The following is a 25,486-nucleotide window of genomic DNA, read 5'->3' as shown; positions in this document are numbered from 1 at the left end:
TAAAAGTGGATATCCAAGCTATAGGTATATTTAAAAGGCCTTTGTGTTTTTCTCTTCTTGGATCTTGTTTTTCTGAAAAACAATTTTTTCTCAGTCACCTGAATTATTTTTCTCCAATTTGTCTTGTCACTCTTAATGCATGCGTGAGAGGCCTTAAGATAACTTCTGAGAGCATGAGACTCCTTGGGAAAAACAGAGAAGTCGCCACAGATCCCATTTTGGAAAAAAAAAAAAAAAAAAAACTCTGTTTTTCTTATAGAACCCCAGGAATTAAAAGCAGATAGATCCTTTTCAAACTCTGTTTTTGTCTTCCAGCTATGCTTGTTTATTAGGCCCTGGAAACTGCATGCTTTCCTAGCCCTGCTTCTTGAAGTGCTCCATCCTGAGGCCAATAATCCAATTAGGAGATTGGCAAATTAAAAATCTTACAACTACTGAATGTTCTGTCTGTCTGTGTAATCATATATGTGTTGGCCGGGCGCGGTGGCTCAACCCTGTAATCCCAGCACTTTGGGAGGCCGAGACGGGCGGATCACGAGGTCAGGAGATCGAGACCATCCTGGCTAACACGGTGAAACCCCATCTCTACTAAAAAGTACAAAAAACTAGCTGGGCGAGGTGGCGGGCGCCTGTAGTCCCAGCTACTCGGGAGGCTGAGGCAGGAGAATGGCGTGAACCCAGGAGACGGAGCTTGCAGTGAGCTGAGATCCGGCCACTGCACTCCAGCCCGGGCGACAGAGCAAGACTCCGTCTCAAAAAAAAAAAAAAAAAAAAAAAAAAAAATCATATATGTGTTATTTATGTGTGATGTTTATATAAAAAAAGAGCTCTAATTCGCTTAAAGAAAATAAGTGCTTAGATCAAACATTTTTTGAAGGAAAAACAAAAGCTGTATTGCCTTTTAGTTCATGTGACTTTAATCTTTGAGAAAGAAAAACAATTTTGAAGATAATTGGTAAAATACAAATGTCATCAAAATGAAAATATGCGGTCTAATGTATGCGGGTCAGATACTAGGTTTGCTAAATGTTATAAGGTTATAAACTGCTTCTTTGGCTTTTGAGAACTGTTTGACTTGCCTGCTTTACAATTTGGTGAGGTCTGGGGACATATGGAATTAACCACACCCTTAACTATGCTGGAAAGAGTCACACTTTATCTGTGCCTAGTACATAATTAAAATAACTTACCAGGTTTTACATTAAAATTAAAAATTGCTTGGCTGGGCGCGGTGGCTCACGCCTGTAATCCCAGCACTTTGGGAGGCTGAGACGGGCGGATCACGAGGTCAGGAGATCGAGACCATCCTGGCTAGCACAGTGAAACCCCGTCTCTACTAAAAAATACAAAAAAATTAGCCGGGCGAGGTGGCGGGCGCCTGTAGTCCCAGCTACTCGGGAGGCTGAGGCAGGAGAATGGCGTGAACCTGGGAGGCGGAGCTTGCAGTGAGCTGAGATCCGGCCACTATACTCCAGCCTGGGCGACAGAGCGAGACTCCGTCTCAAAAAAAAAAAAAAAAAAAAAATTGCTAAGAGTTACCATTGGAACATGTAATTGAGACTACTGAAAATAGATTTACATGCAAGGGTGAAATTTGACTTTCTCTCTTGAAGATTTTCATATAATGGTAAAAGATAATGAAAGGTTTTTGCCTTGCTTTAAAATTTTTGAGTCATCATTTTGGCTAAAATAAATAACATGGTAATCTGGAGTTCTATTTCAAAATAGTAAGTGTTTTAAATCTTTAATATGTTTGACAGACTTCCCAAAATCAAACTTCAGGTTCAAGGTTGTCTTTTCTAACCCCTAACTTTTGGATGCTACTGAAGGCCCCGGAGCATCCAAAAGAGAGGTAAACAGGATTATTTAACACATTTAGTTATATGGGATTGCCAAAATAAAAATAAGGTATGACCTTCTTCAGTGTATATTTTAGTGAATAATATTAATATATGTTCCAAAATTGTATGGGATTTATTTATTTATTTATTTGAGACTGAGTCTCAGTCTGTCACCAGGTTGGAGTGCAGTGGCATGATCTTGGCTCACTGCAATCCCCACCTCCAGTGTTCAAGTGATTCTCCTCCCTCAGCCTCCTGAGTAGCTAGGACTACAGGCATGTGCTACCATGCCCAGCTAATTTTTGTATTTTTAGTAGAAACAGGGTTTCACCATGTTGGCCAGTATGGTCTAGATCTCTTGATCTCATGATCCACCTGCCTTGGCCTCCCACACTGCTGGAATTACAGGCATGAGCCATGGTGCCCGGCCTAATTGGGACTTCTAAAACGCAAACGTCTGAGTATATGCTATCAGTCATAATTAAGGTTATTGTGTTAAGTTATTATAAACCACAGAGGAAAACCAAATTTCTTTGTCAATCATGTTTTTGAGTGTGACTACCCAAGGATATTTTGTTATTCACAGACAATTGTTGTCTTGTTTTGACCCTTTTCAAAAGATGATTTGTGGTCAGCTATTGGACTTTGAAAGGTGCCCTCAAATGCAGGTTTCTAATGACTTTGGAACAGAGGAAAAGCATACAGGAGTCATAAAGAGCTGAAATGCCCATGAATATCAAGCAGAACAAGAGTTAACTGAATAAACTGAACTAATAGAAAACTGAAGTAATCCTTTTTAACTTTTTTTTTTTTTTTTTTTGAGATGGAGTCTCGCTATGTCGCCCAGGGTGGAGTGCAGTGGCCGGATCTCAGCTCACTGCAAGCTCCGCCTCCCGGGTTTTTACGCCATTCTCCTGCCTCAGCCTCCCGAGTAGCTGGGACTACAGGCGCCCACCACCTCGCCCGGCTAGTTTTTTTGTATTTTTTAGTAGAGACGGGGTTTCACTGTGTTAGCCAGGATGGTCTCGAACTCCTGACCTCGTGATCCGCCCGTCTCGGCCTCCCAAAGTGCTGGGATTACAGGCTTGAGCCACCGCACCCGGCCATCCTTTTTAACTTTTTGCTTAAAACATTGCTGATCCTTGTTTTGTTTTTTCCAGAATCAAGGAAACTTCTTTTGAGCTATCTACAGCGTTTAACAATTGAGTAAGGTATACTCCTGCAAACAAAATTTGGAGCATATTTCTCTCTGCCTGGTTTATCTAGAATTTGGAAACTATTTGTGAATATTCTTAACTTACAGAATATAGTTATTTGCATCAGTGCAATAAGAATCCATTTTCTTTTGCAGCAGGATGCAACTGGAGAAACTGGTTATTTTACCAAGGATTTGACTGGAATGGTGTGTTTTCCTTTAGGGAATCAAGCTTGACTTGCAGAGCCAATAAAATCCCCTTGGGAAAACTGGCTTCATACCTTGTCTACACAGTCCCTGGACAGGGTTCCTAACCTGTGGTGAGTAAAGAATGTCATTTTCTAACAGGGCCAGAAGTCCTATGTTATCTGGGGACCTCAAGAAAAGAAGAATTTACCCAACTCATAGGTATTGAGGGTACAAACCCATGACTGAGCTCAGCTTTAAAAGGTCCTACTTGAGATTCCTTGTGAAACAGTTCCATCAAAGCCAATTTTAAAAGCCTATGTGAAAATAATTATTCTTGCTGCACTTTATGCAAATGACCAGGCCAAGTATAAGACCAAAGTTTATTTTGCAAACAACTCAGTCCTATCATGATTTATTTTTAATAGAAATGATGACTGGAGAGAGAAAAAATATTATGTTTCAAAATTTATCATACACTTGTCATTAAATTCTAGTGTCAGTTGTTTTTAAGCTTTTGCCTACTTTTTAGACTAATCCTCCTTATTCCTGTGAACCAACTAGTGATCTCTGGTTGTGGCTCAAAAGAAAGAGAAGGGATGGGTAATGTAAAAATATGAATCAATATTCTAGTTCTGGGCAATTATCCTGCAAATCCTGCCAGGTGATAGGAGTAAATAGGATGTGGTGCCCATAATCTGGAGGTTTTTTTGGGAAAATGAAACCAAGGGAGCAAACCAAAGCCAAGCCCCATGCACCCAAATCTTAGCAGGTATAACTATAGCCACCAGTTATCTGGGCATGTCAGCAGCCTTGGGATTTTTGAGCTGTCCTTTCTCCCTTGTTGTTCCATTTTGATACATGTCATCTAATAACCCAAATTGTTTCTTCTCACTTAGAGGCCATCAAACTCCGAACAGTCAAGTAACCAGAGCCTTGAATGATGGCTCCCTTTAACCAGGGACCCTTAGATAGGCCCCTGAGGGAGCTCTGATTGCTGTTTGCCCAAAACAGCACCCTCTGTCAGCAGGAAGCAGTTGATTGTCTTTGTCTCTATTCTAATGACAGGTAGTTGTACCTCTTCAGAGGGGGAAATGAGAGGGACAGGAAGCAGCCAAATGCCTAGGCAAATAGGGACTGGTCCCTGGTGAAATCCCACCTCCAAGCCAAAGCCAGTTTAAAGCCTGAAAGCCAAGCTACAAGCTAAATCCTCAGACCAGATTGAAAACTTGTCTTCCCATTTGTTGTCCTTTCCTCTGATTGATCCCCACCCTTCAGCTATTTTACATATACTTACCTTTTCCTAATTGGTTTTCTACACTGTCATGCCCATCTTTGAGTGGTGTCTTCACTTTAACCTGTTTTGCATACCCACAAACCAATCAGCATGCATCCCCATCCTGTGCATATAAAGGCTCCAGACTCAGTCAGCAGAGGGGAAGATGGCCGGACTTCAAGAAGACTTCGAGGAGACAACTGGACTTCATGGAAGAGATGGCTGGACTACAGAAGAGACAGCCTGACTTCAGGGGAAGATAAAAGATAACTGGCCCTTCTTGTTTCCTCTCCAGCTCCCCTTTCCACTAAGAGATATTTTGATCACTTAATAAAATTCTCCGCCTTCATCATCCTTCAATTGTCTGCACAACCTCATTCTTCTTGGACACTGGCCAAGGGCTCTGGACCCACCAAGTGCAGGTACCCAGAAAGGCTGTCACACTGGCTCTTTGCCCTTGCTGGCAGAGGGCAACCACCCCATGCGACGAGGCAAGGGGCCAACTGAGCTGCGAACACACCACCGTCCATGGACAGCAGAACTAGGAGAGCACTGTAATACTCTCTCTGGGGCTTCAGGGTCGTGGGCACCCCCACCTGGGCACTGCCACAGGCCCCACATGGAGATTTCTCCTGCCAGTGCCCAGAGCAGCCAGCTGGATCCTGCCCTTGCTCGCTCGCACCTGGACTGGCTGAGGGCCCTGCATGGAGCTTGCTGCTGTCAGCACCTGGAACAGCTAACCAGATCCTGCACTCACGCACTCATGTGCTCCCTCCTGCAAGGGATTGAGCATGGCAGACCGAATAAACAGGGCACCCCTCTTGTGAGTCCAGCGAAGCATCCCAGAAAAAGTACTGCATCAGAAGCACCCAGGAAATGGAAGGGAACGGTGGAGCACTGGAACACAGGTTGGGGGACAGCCAGGCCCTGGGGCTATAACTGCTGGTGACAAGATTGTGAGAATTTGGGTGCTAGGGTAGTCAGGCAGGTAGGACCCAACCCTCTGGCCTCCACCCAATATTCCTGCCTCAGGGAGAACTCCACAGAACAAGGATGACAGGGAGGACAGGGCATGACCAATGCTCTTTACTTTCCTAAAGTGCAAACTGAGGCCCACATGGGAGAGAGATGGTACCTGTGTCTATGTCCTAATATGTGGAACGTCCAAATGTTACTTTATATGGCAAAAGGGACTTTACAAACGTGATTAAGAAATGGGTCTTGAGATGGGGAGATGATCCTGGATTTTCTGAATGGGCTTGATGTAATCCTTATGCGAGGGAGGCAGCAGCTCAGAGAGAGTAGTAGGACACATAAAGGTGGAAGCAAGAGGTTAGAGGGATGCAAGGAAGGGGGACCACCAGGCATGCAGGAAGCTTCTGGAAGCTGGAAAAGGCAAGGAAATTGATTGTTCTTGGAAGCTTCCACAAGGAATGTAGTCCTGCTGACACTTTGATTTATGGCTTCTGACCTCCAGAATTGAAAGAGAACAAATCTGTGTGGTTTAACCCAACAAGTTTGTAGTAATTTGTTACAGCAGCTATAGGAAATGAATACACAGCCAAGGTCCTCAGAGAATGGGTAATAGACCTTGGGCTGGATTCAAATCCAGTCAGTCAGCTCCCCTAGTTGGAGCCTCCTCTCTCCCTCGGTACTTAGATCAAGGCCTCTAGCTTAGGTCACTGAGCAGTTCCTTGGGTCAGAAGCTGAACCCCATTACATGTATTGTTTCATTTGACCCTGACAAGAACCCTGTGGGGCTGACAGTGCCCCTACATTACACATGGGGAAACTGATGTTTGAAGATGTAAAAGGAAAATAAATCTTAGGGCCCCAAAATTACTAAGGGCAAGTCAATTACTATGGGAAAAGTCAATTACTAAGACCAAGTCAATTTCTAAGGGAATAGTCAAGCTGGGAACTGCTTAGGGCAAACCTGCCTCACATTCTATTCCAAGAAAAGATAGCTACTAAGATTAAAAAGAAGAAAAACTACACACCTTCCTCATAATTTGTGGACACAGAACAGACAGAACTCAAAGTCATCCCTATGCTCACTGAGATAAAAGCATATCATATCTGATTGCTTCCTTTGGAAAGGCTAATCAGAAACTCAACAGAATGCAAATGGTTGTCTCTTAACTACGTATGACTAGGAAGACCCCCACCCCACTTCAAGTTGTTCCACTTTTCCAGACTGAACCAATGTACATCTTACATATATTGATTGATGTCTCATGTCTCCTTAAAATATATAAAACCAAGCTGTGCCTCAACCACCTTAGGCATATGTTATCGGGACCCCCTGAGGCTGTGTCACGGGTGCATGCTTAGCCCTGGCAAAACAAACTTCCTAAATTGATTGAGACTTGTCTCAGATACTCTTTGGTTTACAAAGGTGAAGGGCCTTGATCAAGGTCAGAGCATGCAATGAGGAATCAATGAGCTGGGCCCCAGATTCAAGTCTTCTGCTCTTCCCTGCACACTACAGACACCACATATGTACAGTAGATACATTTTGGTGTCTCATTCATTCATTCAACAGATACTTGATGAATATCTACTGATGCCCAGGTACTGTGCTGGGTGCTGAGGATATGCTGGTCAACACTTGTGACACCCAGAGGTGAGGAAGACAGGCACAACTTAAACAAATAAGCACACAATTAGATGTATAGTTAAAACAGGTGGTATTTGTTCAACCATTTTTATAGCAGTACTATTTGCAATAATCAAAAAGTGGAAACAATCCAAATGTCTATCAAAAGATGAATGGATATGCAACATGTGATATGTACAAATGACTATTACTCAGCCTTAAAAAGGAAGAAAATTGGCCGGGCGTGGTGGCTCAAGCCTGTAATCCCAGCACTTTGGGAGGCCGAGACGGGCGGATCACGAGGTCAGGAGATCGAGACCATCCTGGCTAACATGGTGAAACCCCGTCTCTACTAAAAATACAAAAAAACTAGCCGGGCGAGGTGGCGGGCGCCTGTAGTCCCAGCTACTCGGGAGGCTGAGGCAGGAGAATGGCGTAAACCCGGGAGGCGGAGCTTGCAGTGAGCTGAGATCTGGCCACTGCACTCCAGCCTGGGCGACAGAGCGAGACTCCGTCTCAAAAAAAAAAAAAAAAAAAAAAAAAAAAAAAAAAACTAGCCGGGCGAGGTGGCGGGCGCCTGTAGTCCCAGCTACTCGGGAGGCTGAGGCCGGAGAATGGCGTGAACCCGGGAGGCGGAGCTTGCAGTGAGCTGAGATCCGGCCACTGCACTCCAGCCTGGGTGACAGAGCGAGACTCCGTCTCAAAAAAAAAAAAAAAAAAGGAAGAAAATTCTGGCTGGGCGCGGTGGCTCAAGCCTGTAATCCCAGCACTTTGGGAGGCCGAGACGGGTGGATCACGAGGTCAGGAGATCAAGACCATCCTGGCTAACACGGTGAAACCCCGTCTCTACTAAAAAATACAAAAAACTAGCCAGGCGAGGTGGCGGGCGCCTGTAGTCCCAGCTACTCGGGAGGCTGAGGCAGGAGAATGGCATAAACCCAGGAGACAGAGCTTGCAGCGAGCTGAGATCTGGCCACTACACTCCAGCCTGGGCCACAGAGCGAGACTCCGTCTTGGGAAAAAAAAAAAAAAGGAAGAAAATTCTGACACATGCAACAACAGCTTCATAGATGAACCTTGAAGACATTATGCTAAGTGAAATAAGCCAATTACAGAAAGAAAAATACTGTATGATTCTGTTTACATAAGGTACCTGGAGTAGTCAAAATTCATAGAGACTAAGTAGAATGGTGGGTGCCAGGGGCTTGGGGAGGCTGGGTGGGGAGCTACTGTTTAATTACAGAGTTTCAGCTGGAAAAGATGAGAGTTCTGGGGAATGGATGTAGTGATGGTTACCCACAATGTGAATGTACTTAATGCCACTGAATTGTACATTTAAAAATGGCTAAAATTGGCCAGGCGCGGTGGCTCACACCTGTAGTCCCGGCACTTTGGGAGGCTGAGGTGGGCAGATCACCAGAGGTCAGGAATTTGAGACAAGCCCAACCAACATGGAGAAACCCCATCTCTACTAAAAATACAAAATTAGCCAGGCCATGGTGGCACATGCCTGTAGTAATCCCAGCTACTTGGGAAGCTGAGGTGGGAGAATCACTTGAACCCAGGAGGCGGAGGTTGTGGTGAGCCAAGATCGCACCATTGCACTCCAGCCTGGGCAACAAGAGCAAAATTCAGTGTCCAAAGAAAAAAAAAGGCGAAAATTGTAAATTTTTTTGTTATACGTATTTTACCGCACATTATATACACACACACACACATATATATAAAATATATGTATTTTATATATACATACATATATAAAATACATACATATATAAAATATATGTATTGTGTATGTATTAGGTGAGGTGCTATGAGAAAAAGAGAAGATGCTGTGGAAGAGTGCTCCTTGTACCAGAGCTAATCTGGTTTGGGGCTGCAGGGGGGACCTCTCTGAGACCAAAAGGGAGGGAGCTGACCCAGTAAAGAAGGAGGACAGCGTCCCAGGCAACGGAAGCATTGTGCAAAGGCCCTGAGGCAGAACATGTTTTAGTGGGTCTGAAGATCTGCAAAACTGTTGGGGTGTGGTTGGGGTGCAGAAAGCAAGAAGGAGGTTGGCTGTAGATGAGGGTGGACAGGCAGGCAGGGACAGATCTTGCCTGGCAAGGACTTCAACTCACAGGCTAAAAGCAATGGGAAACCAGGGAAAGGTTTTAGGCAGCCATGTATGGTTTGAAGTGTAGAGTGGTGGGAAGTTAGCCAGTTATTGCAGTAGCCCAGGCAATAGATGGCTCTGGACTGGAGTGGGGCATGGAGATGGGGATATGTGGCACTGGGCTGGGAGTGATGGGGAGGTGTCAGAGAACCAGTTACCAAGTTTCCAGCTGCACTGCAGTATGGGGAGGTTGACTGGAGGCTCCCCTGAACCCATTCTCCAAAATGGTGCCTAATCTACAAGTTTTTTTTTTTTTTAATTGTGGCAACATACATACAATAAAAATCATTTTAACAATTTTTACATGTCCAGTTCAGTACACTCACATTAAGTACATTCACATTGTTGTGAATCCATCCAGAACTCTTTTTTTTTTTTTTTTAAAGACAGGTTCTTGCTCTATCACCCAGGCTGGAGTGCAATGGCACCATTTTGTCTCACTGCAACCTCTACCTCCTGGGCTCAAACAATCCTCTCACCTCAGCCTCCCAAGTAGCTGGGACCACAGACACACACCACTATACCTGGCTAATTTTTGTATTTTTGGTAGAGATGGGGTTTCACCATGTTGCCCAGGCTAGTCTCAAACTCCTGCGCTCGAGTAATCCTCCCACCTCGGCCTCCCAAAATGGTGGGATTACAGGCGTGAGCCACCACGACCAGGCTCATCCAGAATGCTTTTCATCTTCCCCAGCTGAAAATGTATCCATTAAATACAATCCTCCCTCAACAGATATAGGGGATTGGTTCCAGGAGCCCCCCATACCCAAATCCACACATACTGACGTCCCACCCTTCATATATGTGGGTTTCGCATCCTCTGAAGACTGTATTTTTTATCTGTGATTGATTGAAAAAAATCCACATATTAGCGGACCCATGCAGTTCAAACCTGTGTTGTTCATGGGTCAACAGTAATAACTCTTTAAGCAGAAACAGGATACCCATAAAAACAAACAAACAACAAAACCCAAAACAGTAATAACTCCCTATTCCCCAAGCTCCTGGCAACCACCATCCTACTTTCTGTCTCTGAATTTGACTTCTCCAGGAACCTCAGAAAAGTGAAATCCTACAGTATTTGTCCTTTCGTGACTGGCTTATTTCATTTAGTATAGTCTTTGAGGTTCATACATGTATTCGCAACAGTGTTTAGGACAAAATGTTGTAAAGGTTGCTAAAAGTATGATGTAAAGACTGAGAGGAAGCAGAGCAAAGTTAAGCCTGATAAATGTGGTCAAAGTTTCTCCACACCAGCCAAGGAGCGGGCCTTGCCACCCCACCCTGCAGCACACACCTGAAGCTTCATTTCTCCCCAGCCCCCACTTAGGGCCAGCTGATGTTCCTGGGTCTCCCTGCCTGTGTCTGCCTGAGCGTGTATGACTGTGGTTCATTGTCCATCAGGGTGGGAGGATATATGTGTGTGCCTGTGCATTTGTTTTCTGTTGGTGCCATAACAAACTACCACAAACTAAGTGGCTTAAAACAACACTAATTAATTAATTAATTAATTAATTGATTTTTGAGACAAGGTCTCGCTCTGTTGCCCAGGCTGGTCCCAAACTCCTCGGCTCAAGCGATCCTCCTGAAGCAGGGGAAGAGGAAAAATATAGCAGGAGAATAGTAAAGGGAATTAAAAGTTGGATCAAGGGCAGAATGAGTAAAAGCAGGGAACGGAAGCAAGCTGAAGGGGCAGGTGAGCAAGAAGCGAGATAAGAAGCAGAACAGCCAAAACGAAAGTGAGAAAGAAGCCCCCATGTGGCCTAAATCTGGACCAAACCTGTCAGGGGCAGCTCCTTAGAGATGGGCATGCACATTAAAGAGAAAAAGTATCCTTAAAATGACCCTGTATGGTAATTAGCTCATTGAAGCTCATGCATATGGACTGCAAATCATGCATGTACTTAAAATTATGGGATGCAGGTGACACACAAGGGCCAAAGTAACTAAGCAACATATCTATCAATAAAAAAGGCAGACACTGGCTAGAGATTAGGCAGCTTTGGGAAGAGAAGAAACACATACACACATACACACACACACAAAAAGACCCAGAGTACACCAAACTAATGTTGATCTCATCTGCCAGAGGTCAGTCCACTCTCCCTCCGAGAGTGTAATACCGTGCTTAATAAGCTTTTGCCGCTTTGCTTTGCTATCTGTGTGTGTCTAGTCCAGTTCTTTGTTCAGGACACCAAGAGCCTGAAAATACCGGGCACTATCCAGTAACACGCCTACCACAGCCTCCCAAGTAGCTGGGACTACAGGAATGTGCCACTGTGCCCAGCAAAAAACACAAGCTTATTAACTTACAGTTCTGTAGGTTACAAGTATAACATGGGTCTCAATTTAGGGTATCAGGGGCCGGGTGTAGTGGCTCACGCCTGTAATCCCAGCACTTTGGGAGGCGGAGGCAGGCGGATCACCTGAGACCAGCCTGACCAACACGGCAAAACCCAATCTCTACTAAAAATACAAAAATTAGCCAGGCGTGGTGGTGGGCGCCTGTAATCCCAACTACTCAGGAGGCTGAGGCAGGAGAATCGCTTGAACCTGGGAGGCAGAGGTTGCAGTGAGCCGAGATCCCACCATTGCACTCCAGCCTGGGGGACAGAGCAAGACTCTGTCTCAAAAAAATTTAAAAATTTTTTTAAAAATTAAGATGTCAGCAGGTCTTTGTTCCTTTCTGGAGGCTCTAGGGAAGAATCCATTTCCTTGCCCTTTTCAGCTTCTAGAGGCTGCCTGTGTTCCTTGGCTCATGGCCCCTTCCTCCATCTTCAAAGTCAGCAGTGTAGTATCTCTCTGACGCTTCTTCCTTGTCTAGTCGATCTGATTTTAAGGATTCGTGTAAATAGATTGGACCCACCTGGATAATCACCCCATGTGAAAGTCCTTAACCTTAATCACATCTGCAAAGTCCCTTTTGCCAGGTAAGATAGACACCATAGGAATAGGACATGGGTATCTCTGGGGAGCCTTCATTCTGCATAAAAGTGAGGGTGTGTGTGTATGTATGTAGGTCTGTGTCTACCACCTCTGCATAAAAGTGAGGGGGTGTGTGTGTGTAGGTCTGTGTCTCCTCAGCCTTTGCCTCCAATGCAGAGGGCCCCTCTTCAAACTTTGTGTCTATTTTGCTATAGTCAGAATGTGGAAACCTTAGCCCATTAAACCTTAGTGAGGAAACCTTACCATATATTTGTGGTAAGCAAATACATGCAAAACCACCATGCAAATAGGGACCTGGCTGGAGCCCCTCTCCTGGGGCTGGCTTTCTAGGGAACTGGAAGATAATTCACAGAGATCCCTTCCAACACATCTATCCATCCCAAGCTCAGAATCGGGTCCAGAGAGGCCACAATGATGGGAAATAAATGAGGTGTTGAGTGACCACGAGGCAGAACAAGCCTTATACCCCATGCTAAGGGCTAAGGTGCACTCCCTCAGCTAGCCCACCCAGTGGAGCTCTCCAGCCCCTCCCACCCAACCAACCTGCCCTCCACACACCATGCTCTCCTGCCTGGGCATTCTCCTCATTCCCTCCCACCACAGCCCCTGCCTAAGGAGGCCCCTCCCACCTGGGAGGCTTCCCCTTTCCTCCTCTCTGACTCGAACTCTGAAGCATCCTTCAAGACCCAGCTGAAGTCTCCCCTGCTCAAGGAAGACTTTCTCAGCATGTCCCTGTCCTCCTCCAAGGGTGTACCTTGTCCTTTGAGCACAGGGTACTGTCTCCTGGTCCTGTTTCTTTCGTAGTGCCCATCACCAAGATGGCCACACAACAGGCCCTCGGTCAATGTCATGTCCTGGGCACACTACACCCTTTCAGGCCTCTGCACTTCTGCACATGCTGTCTGCTCTTGACTAGAATATTCTTTCCTAACTCCTCTTGCAAGGTCTCATCTCCTGAGGAGCCTTCTCCACCTCCCCTCCCACACTGCTCTTCTCTTTTTAACATTACCACTTTTCTCTTTTTAGAACCTATCCCTGTTATACCATTCTTCATGTGAACTATAATTCCATTAGATCCAAGGAAACAAATCCATCTTATATAAACATTTGTTGAGTGACTACTCTGCTAGACACTGTGCAAGGTGCCAGGGAAATAGACATGAATCACACAGAGATCTGGCCTAAAGGGCCTAATGACTTGCGTTAGTCTGGTACCCACACCATACCGGGTAGTTGAAGAGGACTAGGACACAAATCGGATTCCTCTGTGAGTCCCCATCGGCAAGCACATACCAGCCCATAAGGAAGATTTGTGGAACAATGCAAGATTTTGACATTCTTGAGTTGTAGCTTCACCTCAAACAAACTGCTTTACTTTCCTGAGCCTCAGGTTCCGCTAAATGAAGGCAGAATTCCCAGGGGTGGGCTAAGGATAAGTGGAGACTATGAGTGGGAAAACCCTCTGGAGACCAACCATCCCTCCATATGTATGAAAGGTAGTGACTGTGACTGTGACATTCTCCTCTGTCCCCTACCAGGGTCAGCCATGCTCCTCAAGGCTTATGGAAGGAATGAGTAAGCAGCTCTCACTAGCACTGAATTCATACCACTCAAATCTGGCCCTTCCTGGATCCTAGAGAATTCTCTGCATAGAGTCATGGTTTCCATCTTCAGCCTCTGGGCTCTGGATTTATTGATTTCTGTTGAGAAATCTCCATCCTACCCCTGCTTTCCATTCCTAGGCCCTGGTTTGTATAAATCACAAATAAGGCAAATGTAAAAATCTAAGAATGGGAAGGGTTAGGCTAGGGGAATCCCTTCCAGGGACTCACATCAGAGCTGGCGACGTGGTTAGGCTATTATGTTAGAGAACATGGGAGCTTGTGAATGGGAAGACATTTACCTGGGGTCCCCAGCAAGTCAGCAATAAGAGAAAGGTGAGACCCAAGATGCCCGGATCCCATCCCATCCACTCCATATAGGGCCACCAAAGACCTTCCCTATCTGGGTCCCCTATCATTCTTTCTCATCTCTCTCCACCCCACACATCCAGTTCTGCCCAGATTCTCAATGTTCTCCAAACATGCCCTTGAATGAAAGATGCCTCTTTGTGCACCCTCTTTTCCCACTTATCTACCAGTGGGCTTAACTCCTACTCATCCCTCAAGGCCCACTCAAATGTTTTCTTTTCTGGAACAAAAGCCTAAATTTAGTTTGTCCAGAACCCATTCATCTCCCCTCCTCTGTGTTCTCATGTATTCTCTATATACATTGATTTTAACAATTATTACCCTCCTCTATAATTGTCTATAATTGTCTTAGTACTCACTATATTTTTCTCTAGGGCAGGAATTATTTCTGCTTCTCCTCTGTCCCCAGGGCCTAGAAAGGTGTCTGGCACTCAGTTGGTACTCAGTAAATGTCACCAGCTAACCCGTCATCATGACTTACTGAGCCTGGCTGATGACCTTCAAAATAAACTCTGTTACTAGGTAATTTCCAGCAGGCGGAGTTATCGGGAAGGACAGGGCAAATGGTACCTGACGTAGGAATCCTGTAAGAAAAAGATGCCGGAGGAGAAACTGATAGAGACACAGGTCACAGGAGGAAGATGAGGAATCCAGGAGAAGGTCATGCTGGGCCCTGGGGACATAGTAACCATTCAGTCCCTGCCCTCAAGGAGCTCATGGTCTGCTGGGGAAATAAACAGAAGCACAATTTTATATGGAATGAGGCTGTAGTAGACCATTTTCTCCTCCTAATACCCTTTCTTTGCATGGCTTCCAAGATACCATCAACTCACTCAGCTTTCTACTTATCTTTTTGGTCTTCCTTCTCCATCTGGTTTGTTGCTTTTCCTAGTTTCCTCAAATTCGGAATATTGGAGGACATTATTTTCCATCTACACTCACTCCCTTGGTGATCTCATCCAGTCTCATGACTTTAAACACCATCTATGTGCCAATGACTCCCAAATCCAGCCCAGATCTCTGCCCTGACCTACAGATTTGTATGCCTCCCTGCCGCCTCAACATCTCTACTCTAATGGGCATCTCAGACTCAACACACTCAAACCTAAGCTCCCCATCAAAAAAGAAATCCCTCCCTCATCACCTCCCCAGTCTTTCCCATCTCAAAACAGTTGCAACGCCAATCTTCTAGTTGTTCAGCCCAAAAATCGTGGCTCCTTTCTTATTCTGGCATTCTACATCTGTTAGCAAACCTTGTAGTCTCTACCATTTAAATAAATTTAGAATTCAACCACTTCTCATCCACTACCTCTAGATTATCATAATAGGCTCCCAACTGGTCTCCCTGCTTCTGCCATTGTTTCCCCTATGCCCAGTCTATTCTTTATAGAACAGCCAGAGTAACTCAGTTAAAATGTAAATCAGATTGTGTGGACCCTGTGCTCACAACCCTCCACTGACTCCCCAACTCCTCATGTCCTACCTATTACTCGCCCTAGAGAACACTATGCCCAAGCCATTCTAGGCCCTCTGCACTTCCATTCTCTCTCACTGAAATGCTCTTCCACAAATATCAGAAGGCTCTCTGCTTCTTCAGACCTTTACTCAAAAGTCACCTTCCCAGTGACTTTGGCCCCCCAATCAAAAATAAAACACCTCCCCTGCAAATATTTTATTCCCACTTCTCAGATTTTTCTCCTCAGTATTTACTGCAATCTTAAAACTACATATTTTATTTATTTATCTATCTATCTTCTTCATTGTTTACCTCTCTCATAATGAAGGCTGTATGAAAAGAGGGACTTTTTGGTCTGTTTTGTTTACTACTGTATACCCACTACTAAGAATAGTGACGGACATATACTAAGGCACTCAATAGGTATTTGTTGAACGAATGAAAAAGGTAGTCATTTCCAAGAGGCAAAGTGTACTCTTTAATGAAAAACTATAACAAACGGTGCTATTTGGCAATATAATCACATTCAATATGCACAGTACATGACCTCTTGAACAATTCTTATCCAATCTTCACATCAGCCCAGGATAGAAGGAAGGCTGGGCAGAGATTATGATGCTGGTTGACAAAGAAGCTGAGTTCAGAGAGCAAAAGGACTCGCCAAAACTCACACATCTGTTCAGGACAGTACTGGAAATGTGGACGACTGCTGTCCCTGGAAGAGCCTGGTAAGTGATGGAGCTTAATAGGAATTGGGTTTGAAGGACCTCTGTTTCCAGAAAGCATGAGTATCTCTAAAGGGGAAGCTGAGTCAGAGGTTACTGGAACTGAGGCGTCAGCGAAGGAATGGTAGAGGTTACGAGGTTGACCTCTAAGGGGACTTGGCCCAGGTCTGAGGAGGGCAGCAGATTCCCCAAGCAACAGAATGCTGTGCCTGAGGCTGACTAGTCATTCAAGTCTGTACATAATCTCCAACGTCAGAATTCAACAGACAACCTTAAGAGAGATCACTGAGTCTACTGCATGTCTGCAGGGTTTGGCTTCCCTGGACTGTGAGGTCTTCCAGGGAAGCCACCATTTTCATAGATGTATCCCCAGTTTCTAGCAAGGCCTGGAATATAGTAATATAGGAACTCAAATATTTTTGTTCAGAGCAAAAATAAAAAAGAATGAATGTGCTCAAACGGGAAACTGAAGCTGAGAGAGCACAGACAGGAGGGACATAACATTAACCAGCAATTCTGGAGTAGTAACAGATTAGTTTTCTTAGTTTTCTGGAGTAGTAATTAGATTAGCAGGACAAACGGCCCTCGCACTAAGAGGTTGCTGTCAACTATTCTTCAGAAGGGGTTAACAAGCAAATGGTGCCTGGGAACAAAGCGGCAGGGGTTAAATGTAGCTGTAGTAGTGGGACCAGGATGGGGAGGCCGATTGGCTGAGCCTCGAGGCGGGTCACACTTCCTTCCCTAACACTGTGACTAAGGTATGCAACGTCACATCCGGTTTAGTGGGCGGGAGCTGGGAACAAAAGGAGACGAAGGACGCATGCGTTTGGTGAGTCCCGGATTCTGGTGGGTTCTTCCGCTCAGGCTGAGTTAAGCGCTTCCGGGTCGCCGCCGGCTGCAGCCTCCCGGCGCGGTAAGTACAGAGACAAGGCTGCCGTCGTCTCCTTGCCCCTTCATTCCTTCTCCCACAGAAACCCATTTCCTTTGACCCGACTGCCCAGGAGCTCCATATTGAGAGTCCTTAACCCTTAAAGAGCTCCAGTTCATTGGCCGCTTCCTCGAGACTAAGCCCCACCCCTCACACAAGGTCCGTCATTCATTGGTGTCACTTCCTGTCACCCAGCATTTCTTTCAGTTAATTGGCCCTACCCAGGCCCCGCTTTTTTCGCGTTTAGCAACCCTATAAGGCCAAATTTCTGTCTTGAGTCCCGCCCTACTTTCTTTCTGTTGGTCAACTGCATGGTCATTAGCGTAATGAGTAAAGAATGGGCGGTGGCTTTGCGACGGTGGGTTGGGCTTTCCGAGCTGAGATCTCTGGCCTGTCAGTACTTCTTGGACATGAGGGTGTTTTCTCTCGTGCCTAATTACGCAGGTTGGGAATCTGAGATACAGGGAAGGGCAGCGGCTGGCCCTGGGTCGGTCAGATAAATTAGGACAGAAGCAGGACCAGCATCAATTCTTTTCTCCTGCTCATCCCTTTCACGGAGGAGTTCTAAGCCCCGACTCACTGTATGACCTAAAGCCAGTCTCTGCCTGTCGCTGGGCCTCAGTTTGCCTGTCCTCAGTTTAATAAAGATTATCTAGCACTCCTGGTCGGCTCCCTCAGCCGCTCAAAGCTGATTGTACCCTTATAATGTTAGTTCATCCATTCAATCTTACATCTACTTATTTATCCACTTATTCATGCCTCCTAGAATGTCTTACTAAGCCCTGCTTGCATATGCTACAATCCCCCCACCCCAACATTTGGCTGTGATTCATGAGCGGTCGTTAGTGTCCTAAATTTCTGACACTGGGTGGGTGTGGCATGGGCCATCATAAAGGTGCAAAAAGCAGGTTTTAGTGTATGGAGGAGGTAGGGATAATTTCAGTAGAACCCTGCTACCTCTAATTTTGTATAATTTCATAATGCCAGTCTGCATTCTGGATTCCTATTCCTACACTTGACTCCCATTCCCTTCCCTCCTTGAACAACCTGCAAACAGCTTTATCTATCCATTATTTACTTAATTATCAGAATAACTTTGACGGTGGTATAATTGTTATTATCCCCATTTTACAGATGAAGACATTGAGGCCCAGAGAGGTTAAGTGACTCAGCCAAGGTCAAACAGCTAGTAAGTGTTGGAGCCAGGACTCAAAGCCAGGTCTATCTGATTCCTAGTGGGAGGGGCTGCTTTCCTGCTGTCTTCCACCCTATCCCTAAATCAAATTACAACCAAATTAAAAACGAAAACTAAGCAAAACACATTCACTTGACCCTTTCCCTCAGTCTAGGAGCCATGTCCACTTTGTTCCCCTCACTCTTCCCTCGTGTGACTGAGACACTGTGGTTTAATCTGGATCGACCCTGTGTGGAAGAGACAGAGCTGCAGCAGCAGGAACAGCAGCATCAGGCCTGGGTGAGTGAGCAGCTAGCACAGCACAGACAGAGACCCCAGCACAGACAGAGACCCCCTTCAGTGGGCCATGACCCAGCCTTATTCTGGAAATCTGCCCAGGAAGAGCTTTTTGCCCTCAGCTGGGAATAATCAGGCTGGGAGCCAGGGAGCCAAGGTTCTCATCTTTTCATACCCTAATTTACAGGGGTACCATGTGACTTCTGGGCCAGATTAGAGCCCAGGCTGCTGACACTCAGCCCAAGCTCTTTTCCCTAAAGCACAGGAAATAATTTTGACTATTGAGGATCTAGCAGATGATGCTTTCTAGGCTGGTAAGTCTCTCACTTCATCCTCACCATAATTATACGAAAAAACCAAGGCTCAGAGAGTTTAAGTATTTAGATCAAGTTCATAAATGGCAGATGACAAGAAAGGGATTGAATCTCCCTGAGAACTGGGAGGAGGCTTCTCCCCCACACGTGTGGCTCGTCTTCTGGGCAGAATGGGCCAGTCCCATGCCCCTGACCTGCCCTACTTGGGCTCTGGCCTTTTTCGTCTGTGCCTTTGCCCACAGCTCCAAAGCATCGCAGAGAAAGACAACAACCTGGTTCCTATTGGCAAGCCAGCCTCAGAGGTGAGTGGCTCTAGCAGGTGGGGCCTGTGTGGGGGCCACAGTGGACCGAGGCTCTGCTCTAATTCTGAATGTCCTGCCTCTCACCCAGAGCAGTTGTGGTTCTCAGATCTGGGTGAAGGGCAAAAACGGGAGATAGAAGGGGTGGGCATTGGGCCTAGCATTAAGGTCCTGCAGAACATGCACCAGCCTGCTAGACTCAAGGAGGGAGGGTTAGGGTGGGGGGTCATTCATTGGCCTTAGAGAGAGGTTCAAGTGGGTCAGTTCTTGAACTGATCCACGCAGGCCTGTAGGGCTTACAGGCTCTGTCCTGCCCACCAGCACTATGATGACGAGGAAGAAGAGGATGATGAAGACGATGAGGATAGTGAAGAGGACTCAGAGGATGATGAGGACATGCAGGACATGGACGAGATGAATGACTACAATGAATCGCCTGATGACGGAGAGGTCAATGAGGTAGGCAGGGGGTATGGGGGAGGGCCTCTCTTCCTGGGCCCCTGCTTCTGACCCAGTTGATGGCCAAAGGGTACAGAAACCCTGGATCCAGCCAGGGACAGGATCTGGGGCTGAGGCTGGCTGAGGCCCCTCCCCACCCACACCCAGCCTCCTCTCCAGGTGGACATGGAAGGCAACGAACAGGATCAGGACCAGTGGATGATCTAGGTAGACAAGGCAGGGTGGCCTCAGAGAGATTCCAGGCCAGCCCAAACTACCCTGCATCCCAACCCCCAACCCCTGCCCACAGAACCAGCTGATGGCCCCAGTGCCTGAAAGTACCCTTGGGCACCTCCTCAGCTGCTGCCAGGATCTGGTCTCCTTGGCCCCTCCCAGGCCATCGATCTGCACTTGAAATCCCCAGGGCCTGAGCCCCACTCTACCTTCCTGGCCAGTACCTCACCCCTTGATTGGCAGGTCTGGTCTCTTTCTAAGTTTCTTTAATAAAGACAAAGGAGTGATTTTCCCCCCATGTCTATTCCCTCTTTGTTGGTGGGGCCCAGAGGAGTCCAGCATCTTCTTTTGGGCTTTGGGGAGAGGGCACTCAAGGGACATCAGCCACACCTAATTGGCTAAGTGGGCCAGGGTTAGAGAAGGCCAGGGCATGCCTGGCCCTGGGTCGAGGGTTCTGTGCCATTTTCTCTGGCCCAGCTTGCATCCAGCTATTCCTACAGGGCCTCTAACTCACTGTCTGCCACTTCCTCTGATCCCACCCTGAATGGCATGGGCTGAGGATGGGAGGCTTTCTGAGGCCGAGAACTGGGAGGTCCCTGGAGCTCTCCCATCCAGCTTCCTTCATGTTAAGAGAGAAGATTAAATCTCAGAGCAAGGCAGGGATTCCCTTGGAGTCACTCAGCAAATCAGTGACAGAGATGGGTCAGGAGCTCAGCAAGAATGCTGTCAGTCCATGGTTCTCCCTGGAAAGAGGGGGCCTAGTGAGACCAAGCAGCCTGATAGAACTTGACACTTGAGGTCAGTGTAGAGGCTGAAAGGGGTCAGAGGTGGGAAGAGAGACTCCCTAGCCCTGAGCCCAGCATGTGTCAAGGCCCCAAACAGGAAAGGGAGCAGATTCTGAGGTCCCTGCTTGGGTGGGGGTGGGGGTGGGTGTGGGCATCAGTAAGTACCCCTGGGCCTGGACCTCAGCCTGGTCCAGCATAGGTGAGCTGAGCTATGCCATCCTTGATAGCAGGGAAGTCTGGAAGGCCAGTGTGGTAGAGGCGGCAACGGTAGCGGCCACAGCTCTTAGCATACTGCAAGAAGCGGGGTGCACCAGGGAAGAGCACATGGTCAGCCAGCACAGTGGCACCTGTTGGCAGTAGGGCATGGGCCTCCAGCAGCTGCAGGTCCCTCAGATAACATCGTGGCCGGTGTATCAGGAGCACCAAGTCTGCCCGACTCAGCTGATACTGGGTGCGTAGGCACGGGATCACCTCCTCTGAGCTGCCCACGATGAGCTCCACCTGTGAGGATAGGGGGAGCTGGAGGTGAGGGTTGGGGGAATTGTTCTCCCAGTGAAGACCCCACGAGGATCTGGCTTACTTCATGCCAGGTCCTGGCTTGGCTCCCCATGAGTGTTCTCACATTTCCTCTGACCTCAGAACCTAAGAAGTCAGGATCAGTATTGTGATTTCCATTCTGCCTGTGAAGAAGCTGAGTTCAGAGGATGCATGCTTTGCTAAAGGTCACATAGCTAACAAGAGGCAGAGTAAGAGCTGGACCCAAATTTGCTGGGTTCCAGAGGCCTTCCTCTTAGCTGTTTCTTTTGTCATCCGGCAGAAAATAATGTGCAGATGACTTGGGACACGAGGACACACCATCCAGCATCACAGTCCCCAGAGTGGAGGTGCTTCCTTCTCCTTAGATGGGAGTCCCTCACAAGGGATGTCTGGCTAGGGCAAGGCCTGGGGTGACAGAAATCTGGGTTGGGGAGATGGGAGACTGACCATGTGCTCATCAAAGCCGGCCAGGCGGATGAGTTTTTCAGCCACTGCTGCTGTGCGTGGGTCCCGCTCCACAGTAAGAAGGCGACCCCCAGGGGGCAGGGCTTGGGCAATAAGCAGGGTAGAGTATCCACAGTACGTTCCCAATTCCAGCACACAGGCAGGGGCCTTCTCCTCCACCAGCCGCATCAGGATCTGACCTATGTGGGGAGATGGCTGTTGCAGAAGACATGGGAGACGAATGCAGGGCCCCTGATAGAAAGGTATCTCAAATGCTCACCTGCCTCACTGCAGCTCCCAACCAGTTGGGGTCTCATCTGTCTCTTGTACCATAGCCCCAACTGCCCTCCTAGTCCCCGTCTCCTACAGTGTAGTCTTCACACCAGCCCTGGAATCTTTCCAACCAATCTGACCTTATTACTCCTTGGCTCCTGTGAGCTGAAGGCCTTTGGGATTGAACTTGGGATCCTCAGCCTGGCATTCAGGACCTTGGACCTGATCCTATTCTACCTCCCAGGTGCATCTCTCAGTACTTCCCACCTATGGCCTGTATCACAGCCATCCCAAACAACTGTACCCAGAATCCATCATGCTGTCTCATTCCTTCATGCCACATGTGTATATGTGGCTGGCTTTGCCCTTCCCACCCCCATCTCCATCTGCCTGGCCAACTCAAAACTTCTAGATTCAGTTCAAATGTTGCTCTTTCTCCATGAGGTCCCAGGCAGAAACAACCACGTATCTTTGAGATTTATGAAAGGTCTCTGTTAGAATTTGTAGTTTCATTCCCCTTTTATTGCTCATTGAATATATTTCTGATCTTGGAATTGGACAAACGTCTATTTATTTATTTATTTATGAGACCAGGTCTTGCTGTGTTGCCCAGGCTGGAGTGCAGTAGCGTGATCATGGCTCACTGCAGCCTTGACCACCCAGGCTCAGGCAATCCTCCCACCTCAGCCTGCCTAGTAGCTGGGACCACAGTTACTCACCACCACACCCGGCTAATTTTTAAATTTTTTGTACAAACAGGGGTCTCGCTTTGTTGCCCAGGCTAGTCTTGAACTCCTGGGCTCAAGTGATCCTCCTGCCTCGGTCTCCCAAAATGCTGGGATTATAGGCACGAGCCACCAGTGCCTCACCCAGTGAGCCACCAGAAATTCAGCCAGTGAATTTCTGAATTTCTTTCCTTTTTTTTTTTTTTTTTTTTTTTTGAGACAGGGTCTTGCTCTGTCACCCATGCTGGAGAGTGCAGTGGCACAATCACGGCTCACTGCAGCCTCAGCCTCCTGGGCTCAAGCAGTCCTCCCACCTCAGCCTCCAAAGTAGGTGGGACCACAGGTGTGTGCCACCATGCCCAGGTAATTTTTGCATTTTTTGTAGAGATGGGTTTTTGCCATGTTGCCCAAGCCGGTCTCAAACTCCTGAGCTCAGGCAGTCTGCCCACCTTGGCCTCTCAAAGTGCTGGGATTACAGGCGCGAACCACCACATAGCTGAATTTCTTAAATAAGACCCTAAAAGCATTTATGCTGGGATTGAGATAAATCCAGGCAGACAGCTACCCTAAATGGTATGTGGAAGCCTCCATGGTGGAGAAGAAAGATGTGGAGACAGATAATTACAAAGCTATGGGTTATCTGCTGAGATGGTTATTCCACTGTGTATTATGCTTCCTTTGAGGCCAGCATTTATGGCTAGTTCATCTCTGTGGCCTCTACCCCCCTCCCTGGCACCTAGCACATTCCTAATACAAAAGAGGTGGCAATAAATGTTTGCTGAATAAATGACTTAGTCCAAGCTCCCCTTTTCCAGATGAGAAAAAAAAAAGAGGCCCTAAAAGAGGATCAAGAACCTGCCCTATTCAGCCAGTAAAGCAGCAACAGATCCCAAATATTCCTTCACTGCCTTGGGGGTACTTCTTGGAGCAGAAGGCTAGGGAACACTGACCTTTGACAGGCCCCATATGGCTCAAGTACTCGCAGTGGCTGCTCCAGTGGTCCAGGGTGGTGAGGATGTGACCGGGGTCACCAGGCAGGGCATGGGTGAGCACGTAGCTGAAGGCCCGCTCCTCGATCCGCAGCCCTGACAGGCAGTCTCGGAGGCTTCGCAGCAAGACCGTGCCCAACAGCAATCGGAAGTAGTGCCGGTACCGCACCAGCAATGTTACCACCAGTGGCAGGAAGGCCAGTGCAATGGCAGGGGACATGGTCCCTACCTGGGTCCTGGGGTGGAGGGAGGGAAACCCACACCCACAATTTAACTATTTGTGTAGCCTTTGCCAGTAGCAATTATCCTTATGTTTTACAAACCATGGCTCAGAAAGGCTAAGGCTTTTGTCCAGAGTCACACAGCAGAACTGGGATTTGAATCCAGGTTAGTATGATTCCAAGCCTGTGTACTTTCAAGGACTCCATACTGTCTACTTTCAGCACCCAGCCCCAAATCACCTCTTCCCAGTCCCAACCCCTGGTTCCATCTTCACATTGTTCCCCTGACTTGTTTCTCTTTATCACTGAAGTCACCCCTTCTTCAGGACCCCTTTCACTAGTTCCCCTCTGGGATATCTTCCCCCACCCCTACCCTCTGCCTGCTTGGACTCCTCTGACCACTGCTGTGTAGCAAAAGAGCATAGGTTTGCAGTCAAACACCTTCACCATCACTGTGCCCTGCCTCAGTAAAAGGCAATCAAAATACTCCATAGGGTGTTAGGGTGAGATGTCCTCTTTCCCATCCCAGGACCCTCCCTCTGCCTGCTCTTCCCTGCGGATAGGAGGAGTCTTTGATTCTGTAATAATTCTCCAGCCCTATCTCCTCTCCGCTGTATTCCCTTCTTCTCCTGTGCTGTCTTAGAATTCCCTTCACAAATGTGTACATACACATAACACACAGCACACATATTCCCTCTACTCAGCTCTTCTCTCCAGAGGCCTATGGGGAATGGGCCTCTCCTCCCATGTCCTGGGCCATTCTCTTCCTCATCCAGATCTGACCTCCTTGCAGGCCTTCTTGCAAGGCCCCTGGTGGTGGCGGGGAGTAAAAATGAAAGAGTGTATGGATGGGTGTGAATAGATGAGTGATGCGGTGGGCTTGAACTGGTGTGCTTGGGAACCCACAATCCAGGGCCCTGCTTACCTGGGCTGGAGGCTCCTGCTTAGGCAAGACCAGAGCACAGGACAGGTTGAGGGAGTCCAGGGCCTGCTGTGGGGGATAACTCTGAGCAGGAGGCTGGACTGGCTTTCAATTATTCATGCTGAGGTGGCTGCTGTCACCTGAGACCTACAGTTCAAGTTACCAGCCCCAGGGATGAGCTTAAGCTGCCTCCTACCCTTCAGGAACCTCAAAAGATTTACAGAACCTCAGGGTCTTGATTTGAGGGGTTATAAGAGGTACGAGATCTGGCGACTTCTGCGATCCCTTGGATCAGGAGATGGGGCATGGGGTGAGCCAAGGTGATGGGGTGACTGTAATGTACTCATTGATACGCAAGTTTTTTGTAAGCAAGGCCATGCCTTGGGCCACAGGTAAGAGTCAGAACCTGTCATTGTGCTCTAGGAACTCCCAAGTTTGGTAGGTGAGACTGACTCAGGAACATAGAATATAGTGTGATCACTATTGGATGTTCCACGACTACAGGGACTTTGGCTGTTTTGTGAACTGATGCATATCCAGATATAACAGTGTGTGGC

At 47.3% G+C, this 25,486-nt stretch overlaps 4 protein-coding genes across 15 annotated transcripts in view; 2 read left to right on the top strand and 2 right to left on the bottom strand.

Moving 5' to 3' along the window:
* LOC126935216 (folate receptor alpha) overlaps nucleotides 1-25,486 on the bottom strand; it is a 181,199-nt gene that overhangs the window by 88,266 nt on the left and 67,447 nt on the right. The window lies entirely within an intron of this gene.
* LAMTOR1 (late endosomal/lysosomal adaptor, MAPK and MTOR activator 1) overlaps nucleotides 1-25,486 on the top strand; it is a 282,658-nt gene that overhangs the window by 236,990 nt on the left and 20,182 nt on the right. The window lies entirely within an intron of this gene.
* Nucleotides 17,123-20,331, top strand: ANAPC15 (anaphase promoting complex subunit 15). 10 transcript variants are annotated; one of them, XM_050756530.1, is made up of 6 exons: nucleotides 17,126-17,178; nucleotides 18,412-18,466; nucleotides 18,622-18,751; nucleotides 19,305-19,364; nucleotides 19,683-19,820; nucleotides 19,980-20,331. In XM_050756530.1, exons 3-6 carry the CDS (start codon nucleotides 18,632-18,634, stop codon nucleotides 20,025-20,027), a joined length of 366 nt encoding a protein of 121 aa, XP_050612487.1. In that variant the 5' UTR covers nucleotides 17,126-17,178; nucleotides 18,412-18,466; nucleotides 18,622-18,631; the 3' UTR covers nucleotides 20,028-20,331. The 10 variants fall into 10 exon arrangements, with proteins under 10 accessions (XP_050612482.1, XP_050612487.1, XP_050612479.1 ...); XM_050756522.1 differs by having other exon boundaries at nucleotides 19,968-20,331; XM_050756529.1 differs by having other exon boundaries at nucleotides 17,126-17,262; nucleotides 18,627-18,751.
* TOMT (transmembrane O-methyltransferase) lies at nucleotides 20,742-24,386 on the bottom strand. Its single transcript, XM_050756416.1, has 3 exons — nucleotides 23,748-24,386; nucleotides 21,803-21,999; nucleotides 20,742-21,319 (listed from the first exon to the last, which is right to left on the bottom strand). The coding sequence occupies exons 1-3, from the start codon at nucleotides 24,004-24,006 to the stop codon at nucleotides 20,999-21,001; spliced, it is 777 nt and encodes a 258-aa protein (XP_050612373.1). The 5' UTR covers nucleotides 24,007-24,386; the 3' UTR covers nucleotides 20,742-20,998.

This window comes from Macaca thibetana, chromosome 14 (assembly GCF_024542745.1).
Source record: "Macaca thibetana thibetana isolate TM-01 chromosome 14, ASM2454274v1, whole genome shotgun sequence".
Classification (NCBI taxonomy): Eukaryota; Metazoa; Chordata; class Mammalia; order Primates; family Cercopithecidae; genus Macaca; species Macaca thibetana.
Note: the sequence above shows the minus strand (reverse complement) of the source record. Positions and strands in the feature narration are given on the sequence as shown.

Coding starts and splice junctions, on each gene's coding strand:
- ANAPC15 (XM_050756522.1), top strand. CDS start 18,632: ATGTCCACTTTGTTCCCCTCACTCTTCCCTCGTGTGACTGAGACACTG. Junction 18,752..19,304: donor AACAGCAGCATCAGGCCTGG/GTGAGTGAGCAG, acceptor CTTTGCCCACAG/CTCCAAAGCATCGCAGAGAA. Junction 19,365..19,682: donor TTGGCAAGCCAGCCTCAGAG/GTGAGTGGCTCT, acceptor CCTGCCCACCAG/CACTATGATGACGAGGAAGA.
- TOMT (XM_050756416.1), bottom strand. CDS start 24,006: ATGTCCCCTGCCATTGCACTGGCCTTCCTGCCACTGGTGGTAACATTG. Junction 22,000..23,747: donor CCATATGGGGCCTGTCAAAG/GTCAGTGTTCCC, acceptor CTCCCCACATAG/GTCAGATCCTGATGCGGCTG. Junction 21,320..21,802: donor CCGGCTTTGATGAGCACATG/GTCAGTCTCCCA, acceptor CTATCCTCACAG/GTGGAGCTCATCGTGGGCAG.